Source organism: Geospiza fortis, unplaced genomic scaffold (genome assembly GCF_000277835.1).
Source record: "Geospiza fortis unplaced genomic scaffold, GeoFor_1.0 scaffold104, whole genome shotgun sequence".
Taxonomy (NCBI): domain Eukaryota; kingdom Metazoa; phylum Chordata; class Aves; order Passeriformes; family Thraupidae; genus Geospiza; species Geospiza fortis.
In genome coordinates this window covers 4,577,110-4,587,224 of record NW_005054325.1, presented here as the reverse complement: position 1 = coordinate 4,587,224, position 10,115 = coordinate 4,577,110, and the positions used below count along the sequence as shown (strand labels likewise).

Below are 10,115 nucleotides of genomic sequence, written 5' to 3'. Positions count from 1 at the left end.
CTCCAGTCCAAAGTTGGTATGAACATGCTTGATGTCATTCTGTTAATTTGTACTTGGGGTTTTCAATTTGGCTACATCTTTGCAGCTAGATAAACGCTGTATTTGAGAGAAGAGAGATGGACATGAAGAAATACTATCACATTTGGCTTTAGATGATGCACGCTTACAGCATTAGAAAAACTGATAACAAATGGTAAATTTACCAGTGACCTAGTCTACTAATTATTTGTATATTGTTTTGGTGCCAGGGCACTTAAAACTGTTTTGTGCTGCACTGAAGTTTGAGGAGTAAATAAGTATGTTCCATTATAATTTACGTTCATTTGAAATATGTAAGAACATCAGGCTGGTTCTGAGACTTCATTCTTCAATGTTGCCCAACATTTTTTTAATATCTATATTAAAATTTATTTCAAGCATGTATGTGTTTTTAATTTTGTGTTTAATTTATTCCCTCAAATAAAGAACTGGGGAATGTTTTCTTTGAGTAGGTTTGTTTAAATGTTATTAAAAAGATTTGAATGCAGAGCATGACCTGTTACACTTCAGTTCTTCTGTGTGACTATGTTATGCCAGCAGAATAAAACTGGAAAGTATCCACGGGATGCCCCTGTTGTGGTTGTTGGTTTTTTTTTTTTCCTTTAAATTTAACTAGTAGCTAAGCCTACTTTTTTATTACATTTTTTATTAAGATTTCATTTTGGTATATTCTTACAGCTAGACACTTCCTCAAAAGTGCAGCTTTACAGCCTTCTCTGAGCTCTAAGTCCTAACTGCTATTCTTTGGACAATACTATAGTCACTGTCTTTTGCCTCCAAGTTTTACAAAGCAACTCATAAGCTTGTGTTAGATTATTTTCCTTAGACCAGAGGAAATTTAAGTTAGTAATAATTGTTGAGAAGCATGGCCCATAACCTTCAAATATTAACAAATAACTATTTAATGCTTTTCATGGAGTAGGTGTAGTGTGAACGCTATAGGATTATGGTCCTGAAAGTTTCCTACTAGCACAGACCACTATAAGCATATGCAAGCCTGACTACATACTAAAAATTTTTAAAATACAAACCATGACGGATTCTAGTAACACTTATCTACATTGTTCTTCCTGAAAGGGATGTCAGCTGTTCATTCAGTTTAAGTCTGACTGCAGCTGCCTTAAGTGAAAAATACCTTACTGCATTGAAAGTTTATTTCACCCACATGTAGGTCTGAACCAGTGAAAGCATTACTGGGGGCAAGATTCACTGCTTTCCCCTAACCCTGTCATACGTGGTTAGCAGTTCAAAGTTTGTACCCTGAGGATTGTTCTCCAACTGCCAACTCATTACACTTGATAATGCTTTTGAAAAACGATAGCTTCATTCTAAGAAAAACAAGCTAAATAGAAATGAAATGCTGTTTTTTAACATAATGTATACTCAGCAGATTACATCATACTCCCTATAAAAATTAAAATCCTTCAAAAAAAAAAACCCCAGAGGGTATGTTTTTCCTTTTGGCCCAGTTGTCTAACACTTAGGTCAGAAGTAAGTGAAATTGTGCAGTCCAGTGAATGAGGTCAGGTGAAAGGGCAGGGCAATTTACATCATACTGCCATCCTCTTACACCCAGAAACTCTGGAGATCATCTGGTACCAAAGCTGCTATTTGGAACAGGGCCAGCATGGAGCTAGTTACTTGGGCCCCTGCCAGGCTCATGTCCAAATATCTCCACCAATGAGGATTCCACTACTCCCCCAGGCCCCGTTTCTGTGACCACTCACATGGTGAAGTTTCTTCCCCAAACAAATAACTACAGAGTCCCTGGTGGCAACTTGGGCCTGTTGCCTCCCATCCCCTCCCTGTGCACCTCCAAAGCAGAGCCTGACCCTGCCTTCCCCATACGCTCCCAATTTGGGAGTTGCAGGCTGCTGGATGATCTCCCTTCATCCATCTCTTCTGCAGGCTGAAGGGGCCCAGCTCTCTCTGCCTTCCCTCCTCCACCCTGTGCTCTAGCCCCCTCACCATCTTGGTGCCCTTCCACTGCACTTGCTCCATGATGTCCATGCCTGTCTTGCTCCAGGGAGCCCACAGCTGGACACTGCTGCCAAGGCCAGCTCACAGGTGCAGGACAGGGTGCCAGTCACTTCCCTGAGCCACCGGCCCCATGCTTGCAGCAAGAGCCCTGAGTGCTGTCAGTGTTCCTTATCAGGAGTGCCCACTGCTGAATGGCCTCCATCAGCTGTCTGCAAGAACCATCTGCCCCTGGCCAGGCCCTTTTCGGCAAACCTGCTTGGCAAGACAACCCAGTCCCAACTCCCCCTGTTCAGTGGAGATACTCTGTCCCAGAAAGAAGGATGCTGCTTCTGCTTCTGTTAACCTCTATGAGATGCCTGTCAGCCCCTTTCTTCTGCAAGTCAAGAATAAACCTTTAGAGCTGTAATTTCCAGCATCTTGCTTTAATAAATACTTCTGAGTCCAAAGGCAGAAGAAATATTTCTTTGCAGAAGGAAAACAACACATTTATCAGCATTCAAGATGTTTCTTTTCTCAGCAACTAGAGTATTGATTTTACTACATTTCTTACTGCAAGTTTTTAGACAGTATTCTGGTATCTTATAGATTTTTCCGTTCTTCTCCCTAAATAAAAACCACCAGAAGTAATTTCAGGGATGTTTTCATCTAGTCCAGTTTAAGCTACTCTATTATAGTCAACTTTCTGATTTGGAAACAAGGAAGATTAGATCTGCCCAAGTGGTCATGAGCCACCCTCTCTGAAACAGAAGAGCTAATAATAAACTTTACTTGAATCACTGTGCTGACAGCCAGGGGCTTTATTTCTCCAGATTAAGTACTGGCCTCCAAAAAGGTTATTTTCAAGCACAGCTTAGCAGTGGCTAATATAAATTCAGACAATTCTTAGATCTTGCTTTGTCATGTGCCTTGTAACAGGATAACATAGAAAGACTACAAACCCTATAAACAGCCTGCTCAGGTCCAAGAAGGCTGTTAGTCTAGAGCTTTTGGAAAAAAGAGGGATTGAATTTACAGCTGTGTCTTTGTAATTTCATCTTGGTTAGGCATGCCTGACCACTATACCATGGGTTACCACGTAACTCTAAATGCATGTAACCTCTTTTCACTCCAAATTGCTGATCTCCTTCCCACCTAGCCCTCTCCATCTTCCTTCTCCTGCAGGCCCCATACACTGTTGCCACAAGTACTTGTAAGAACGGCTGTTTACACCAGCAAATCATTCAGATTAACCTGTGGTTTTGCTAGTCACCAACCAAAATACTGAATACCAAAAGCCTAACCAAAAAGAGGAACCAACACACTGGATTGTAGGAATTATGCTAGAAGTAATCAAATCAAGATGGTTAGGAGTGTTTTTCTCTTGAGAATAATGGTCAGGGCATTACCTTAAGCACCTGGAAGGCACACACTTGAACAATTTATTCAGTTATCTTTTATCCAGTTAACCCATTTCTACTTTTATGAAAGTCTGAACAGGATTTAGATCCTTGATCAGATGTGCTTCTAATCCAACAGCATCGGGATATTTTATTCACCTTTTAGCACTATCTTGCAGCCTTTCTCCCAGCTGCAGAAAGAACTGGAATCCTGTATCAGCTGCAGCAAGACTGGGATGGATTAGCAAGGAAACAGGCAGTCCTCTTCTCCGCTGAGGACTAACACTGAGTTGCTAAGAGATTTAAACAAAGCATTTGAAGAATGTCAAGTTCATTTCCATTCCATCTGTGCAATTTCAAAGTGGCAACTATTGCATAAATACAATAAATAGAAGTATGCTATCGTTTTCTAAGTTTTCATTAGAATTTAAATTATTAAAAAAATATTTATACTTTAGAGTTGTGAATTGTAAAAACACTTCCTGACCCATATAATTAAAACTGGCTAGTACATTTAGATAAAAATCAAGAGGCAGTTCAAGTATTTGTAAAACACCAACACTTAATACAAGTAACTTTCTGCTCCTAAGACTGACTTGGAAATTTTTTGATGTTTTAAATTGCAAATTAAAAAGTGTTCTTTTCGTTGAGACAGACAAAAACCCACAAAAAATCAAAACAAAACACAAACCAACCTCACAGAAGATATAAAATTCTGGTGCAAGGACATACATTTCAGCAATAGTGTCTTCTAAACTAGAAAAGCCAATATTTTCTAGCAGATAAGATAAAGACAACCAACCATGTTCCTGTATAGGTTTTTTTTTACTATACATGTAAGCAAATGTTAGATTAAAACTGATTTACATTTTTGTGAAAGACATTTATTGAATACAAAAAATCCCCATTACATTCAGCCTTATTATAAATGATTACACGCAAAGAAATTCAAAAGTCTGTGTAAGATCAACAGTCTAACTGGCTGAACATTTTTGGAATTTAGATAATTTATGAACCCTTATTTCTCAACTGTACAATAATAAAATTCAAAAAAATACACTTTGTCTTTCTAGCAATACTAGTCAGAGGGATTCTGTGCTCACGGTGTGAATGGCAGCCCACACTTTGGCAGCTCTTAGTTTCATGATTTTAAGTGTAGGACTTCCCATATTAGAAACAAGGTGTACGGAGAAAACCTAATCAAAAACTTATGGACAGAGTTTGCTTTGATCCTAAAAGCTGCCAGCCACAGTTAAAGACGGCAGGCTTACAGGTACCATTGCTCATGCTGAGACAATGAAGCTCAGGTTCAGAAAAGCTTTCCCACACAGAAGAGAGGTTAAACACACGTTCACATCAGTGCTATCCGATTTGGAAGCCCTACTGTGGATTTCCAAAGCTATCAAGCCTCCAGCTGTATATCTTGGATACCCACTTGTGAGATGCTGGAAATTTTCCTATTGCCTTTGGAGGGATTTTATTTACTACATCCAAGACATTAAAACAATGTCTGTAGTCTCTGTATGAAGTTAAACTACAGGTATAAACCTACAGTTTAGTTTTTGTACAAGGTAAGATGAGACAAATATCATGAAACCTTAGCTCATTTTCATGAAACTTCTGCACACCACCTGTTATCACGGCCTCACTGCTGAACACTGACATTTCATGTCATAAATTCAAAGATAACAAGATTAAAAAACTGATTTGCACAAAAGAAATTTGAAATAACTTTATATACACAAGAAAAAGCCTTTTGAAAGTACAAAAATAACATCTATATGCCAATTAGTTACCATGCTGTGAGAGTTCTTTCAGTGCCTACACATCCAAGACTGTAATCTAGGTTCAGAATAATTCTGTATCTGTAGAATGTATCAGAATATAAAAGAGATTAATATGTGACTAACTCTTCTTATTTTCAGAATTAATATGTATTCAAAATATCTTTGTAACCAATACTGCAATATTCCAGTCTCTGCATGTATATGTGTAGATAAGCAGCTTTCATCTTAGTAGATTTTAAAATCTCCTGTACACTGGTAATCCACGCTAAAAAGCTATGATGAATCTAATGAATCTAGTTATACAATGCAATTCAAAATGTACAAAACTATAAAAAGGGAACATTTATTGCCATGCATGAAACTTAAGTATGTTCAACTAAAAATTGCATCAAATGCAGTTCTGTTTAACAACAAAAAAAACCCACACAAAGCAATTTACATTAACACTCTTAACATTAGATCAGCAGAATTATATCTGACTAAAAATACAAGGGTAAGACACATTCCTTTTGCTGGTGCCTATCAGATCTTCAAATCCATGGAAACAAAAACCCAGGAATCTTCATTTCCCACAGTCAAATCAGATCATGAAATCAACTGAAAAGAGAAGTGCATTAGTTTTCTCCGTTTCTTCAATGCAATCACATGTAACATCTCCTTTTGTATCAAATTATCATGAAAATACACTCTCCTCTTGCTATCACAAAAAACCCAAAAACATCCCTAGAGCAGACAAATTGCTCTCTTATGCCTTTGTTGATAATGACGCAGGACACTATCATGCTTGTCTATGCACAAGACATAGACACAGCAATTCTAGACAGTTATGTATCAACATCTCCGAGTGAAGCCACAAGAAAATGAAATTCCTTTATTTGACTACACTACATGAACCTCACTTCTACAGTTCCATTTTTAGTTTCAGGGCAAGCAAAAGTACTGAAACCTGATTTTTTTACAAATTACAAAACTCAGATTGGACAAACGCTCTATCATAAGTACAGTAGATAAGGCCTGATCTTCAGCACAGCAAACTCAAAGGCAACATCATCGTAACTGTACCACCAGTTACCATAACTGTACCACCAGGATAGAGAAAAGCTACCTGTCTTTATTCTCTTTTGCCTTAGCTGACCGGTCTGCTGAGCTTGTACAACCTCATGCGTTGTTATCTATGAACGCATGTGGCCAGTGCCTGAATTAAGAGTGCATCTCATAGCCAAGGTTGTAATTTAAAGCAAATTCAGAGCTTTCGGAGTACAAGTCATTAAAAATTATGATAACCTTAATTCTAGTTATGCTTCCCAAAGAAATGCATAAGAGTAGTAGTGGCATGCTAAGAAAATCTGAAGCAATTATTTTTTTAAAGGGGGGAAAAAACCCCTAACCAAACATCAAAGGATTAGGTGAGCACTAAACTTTCAATATTATACAAGAAGCTATTAAAATGGCTGTAAGAGGATGCCATGCCAAGCTGAAGGAAAAAAACCCCACCCCAACCCAGAGTATTTTCTAAATGATGAAGTCTTTACCTCTTTGACTGTTTTTTTAATGAAGTCTTTTCTGTCAGATAAGTCATAACTAGGATATTTTTCATACACCTAAAGAAAAAACAAAACAAAAGCATAAACCTCCACTTACTTTAATTCAATAGATGGTATGAGTAGAAGAAGCTTAAATGAAATTAGGGCAAAAAAACATGTTGGTGCCTCTAGTACTACAACTGCCAAAATGCCCTCTGTTAATTAAGGGAAGACACAAGCTTATTTTCCTGTCCTTATTTTGACCACACAAATATTTAAATGCATGTACTCGTTTATGTTGGGTCACTGACTAAACTGGTACTATAATTTTTCACATTTACAAACTGAAATGTCTAGCTTGTCATGTCACACAAGTAAGAATTCTCCAATTTTTGTTCTAAATGCTCTCTTAAGTAGTCAGATAGCTTGCATTAGTGTAGGAAGCCAAACAATTAATGAAAAATTATCAAATACCAAGGCTTATTTATAAGTAAAACTGTGATCCTTTCAAGAGACTAACAGAAGAGTCAAAACATTTGAGTGCTACTGTACAACTACTCTTTCATTAACAGGGTGGGAGAGGAACAAACAAACAAAAACCAGATGCCAACACTGACAACCAATTCAGAGTATTTTACTTCAGCATACCAAATTTCAGACTTCTAGAATGACTATAAATATGAAAAAAAGTTACATACAGTTTTCTCATAACTTCTGGTTTAGTTTTCTCAGGACAACATCTTGAAATTCCCAGGAAAATTAAACATGTGAGTTGACCGGAAAATATAAAGGTAAGGGTATTGTTTGTGTTTTGGTCACTTTTCCCCACCCTTCCCTTTTCTGGCCACATGGTTCCCACCTGTTCTGACAACTAATGGATTTCTTGCTGAATTGATTCAACTCACTAACTCAGCTGAGAACTATTCTGATAGGAGACAGCTGAATGGACTTATAAAGAGAACATATGAAGAATGAGTGTGCAAGGTGAGCAGCAGAAATGTACAGAGCACAGGGGACAGCCCTCCTCTATGGACAGCAGCAAAGCTGCTGCACTGTCTAAACATGTCAGATATTTGCACTGTCACACATGGCACTTGCTTTGGAGGTAATACTGCTACATCCCAGGTAGCTAATTTTAATATTTCCCTTTTAATGCTGACATCAGTGTTGCATGTCTAAAGACTAAAGCTCTCATTTTTATAGCTATCAGCAAGTAAATAAACCAATGCAAAACGATTTAGTTTTGCAACAACAACAGAACAGTACAAGCCTCCATTTCTGAAATGATGATAAAAGTCAGTTCACAAACAATCCACTACCTATGAAGAGAATGCAAAATTGTACTTACTTCCTTGCAGATTTGTTTCATAGTAACCTCCTCCAAATTTGCATTGGCCAACAAATTCTTGACGGTTTCCTTCAGTTCTTCATCTGTAGGTGGTTTCTTCAGTTTTTTAATTAAAGGTTCATCATCTGAACTATCCTCAGACTCACTTTCTAAATATGAAGAACAAATTGCATTGTAACAGGTTTTCAGTTTGTTTGTTTTCTGCCGTAAAAACAGAAGCCATCAGAACTTTCAACAAACATCCAATCCAGATGTTTTCCTTTAAAACAGACATCTTGCTAGACTATCCATTTAAAAACAAAGCTAATGTCATCAGTACATTTATTTATGAATTTGTGTAATTATTGATGAACCATCAGTTTACAAATCAACAAGAACTCTAAGAAGTATGGGACTAATTTCATCTATCAAACTAATGAAAAAGAGTTATTACAATTATTCTATTTCAGGTATTATGGCCCTAAGAAAATAAAAAGTAATTACTTCCTTTAAAAAGGAGTTTATATTTCTTCTGTTCCCCTAGCAGTGTTGCACACTAGGCTCTTGTAATTTTGCAATGTCATTTTGCAAACTTGCTATCAGAAGGCACCATGAGAAGAGAATAGGGAGAACTTTGTAAATGAAATTAAGTGAAGGGGCACAGAACACTCCTACAATCTTTTCCAGCAGAAAATGAATTAGAATGAATGACTCCAACATCCACTCAGTTCCTCTACTGCCAACAAGACAAAATTCAGAGCAGATGCCAAACAAACTCGATAATGACTTTACAGAATGACCTACTTGAACTGGAAACAGAAATGCAGGAGGAGTAAATAAGAAATTACAAATATATTACATAACTTATAGGACAAACAAATATATAACATTTGTGTGTATATATATATATATGCTGATGACAAAATAAGGTATACACACAACACAGCCATATTTAGAAATCAAACTGAAAATACACCAAGTTCAGCACAGGCCAGTTACTCTGCTGAGAAGCAAGGCTATGAAAGAAATTTAGCTTAATTCTATGTTCAAGAGCTCATCTGCACCTTTCAGCAAAGCACTGACAAGAAGGGTAACTAATGTGACCTGATGCTTGTGCTGTAGCATGTATATGCCAGTGGCAGCATTAAAGGAAGTACTTTTGCAGGATGGATATAATCTGCACCAGTAACTCAGAGTACAACTGTGACAAACCTGGCTGCTATCGCAGAGTGTCAGAGAATTTAGGGTGGGAAAGGACCTCTGGAGATCATCTGGTACCAAAGCTGCTATTTGGAACAGGGCCAGCATGGAGCTGGTTACTTGGGCCCCTGCCAGGCTCATGTCCAAATATCTCCACCAATGAGGATGCCACTGCTCCCCCAGGCCCCATTTCTGTGACCACCCACATGGTGAAGTTTCTTCCCCAAACAAATAACTACAGAGTCCCTGGTGGCAACTTGGGCCTATTGCCTCCCATCCCCTCCCTGTGCACCTCCAAGCAGGGCCTGGCCCTGCCTTCCCCATACGCTCCCAATTTGGGAGTTGCAGGCTGCAGGATGATCCCCTTTCATCCATCTCTTCTGCAGGCTGAAGGGGTCCAGCTCTCTCTGCCTTCCCTCCTCCACCCTGTGCTCCAGCCCCCTCACCATCTTGGTGCCCTTCCACTGGACTCGCTCCATGATGTCCATGCCTGTCTTGCTCCAGGGAGCCCACAGCTGGACACTGCTGCCAAGGCCAGCTCACAGGTACAGAAAAGGGTGCCAGTCACTTCCCTGAGCCACCGGCCCCATGCTTGCAGCAAGAGCCCTGAGTGCTGTCAGTGTTCCTTATCAGGAGTGCCCACTGCTGAATGGCCTCCATCAGCTGTCTGCAAGAACCATCTGCCCCTGGCCAGGCCCTTTTCGGCAAACCTGCTTGGCAAGACAACGCAGTCCCCACCCTCACTACTGCAATCTTTACGGAGTTATTAACAAACTCAGTGTCTGTATATCCTTTATGCCCATCCTTAGATATAAGAAAATCAACTGCAACAGGATGCACGGAGAAAACAATTTCTACGTTAACAAAAAACTTGTATCAAGCT

General features: G+C 38.8%; 1 protein-coding gene across 1 annotated transcript in view; it reads right to left on the bottom strand.

The window, feature by feature from the left end:
• Window positions 1-4,201: 4,201 nt before the first annotated feature.
• Window positions 4,202-10,115, bottom strand: part of DEK (DEK proto-oncogene) — a 17,440-nt gene continuing 11,526 nt past the window's right edge. The window contains exons 9-11 of the mRNA XM_005420969.2: window positions 8,054-8,202; window positions 6,715-6,783; window positions 4,202-5,779 (exon numbers count right to left, since the gene is read on the bottom strand). Of these exons, the coding sequence (XP_005421026.2) occupies window positions 5,768-5,779; window positions 6,715-6,783; window positions 8,054-8,202 (230 nt within the window). The 3' untranslated portion in view covers window positions 4,202-5,767. The remainder of the gene's footprint in view (window positions 5,780-6,714; window positions 6,784-8,053; window positions 8,203-10,115) is intronic.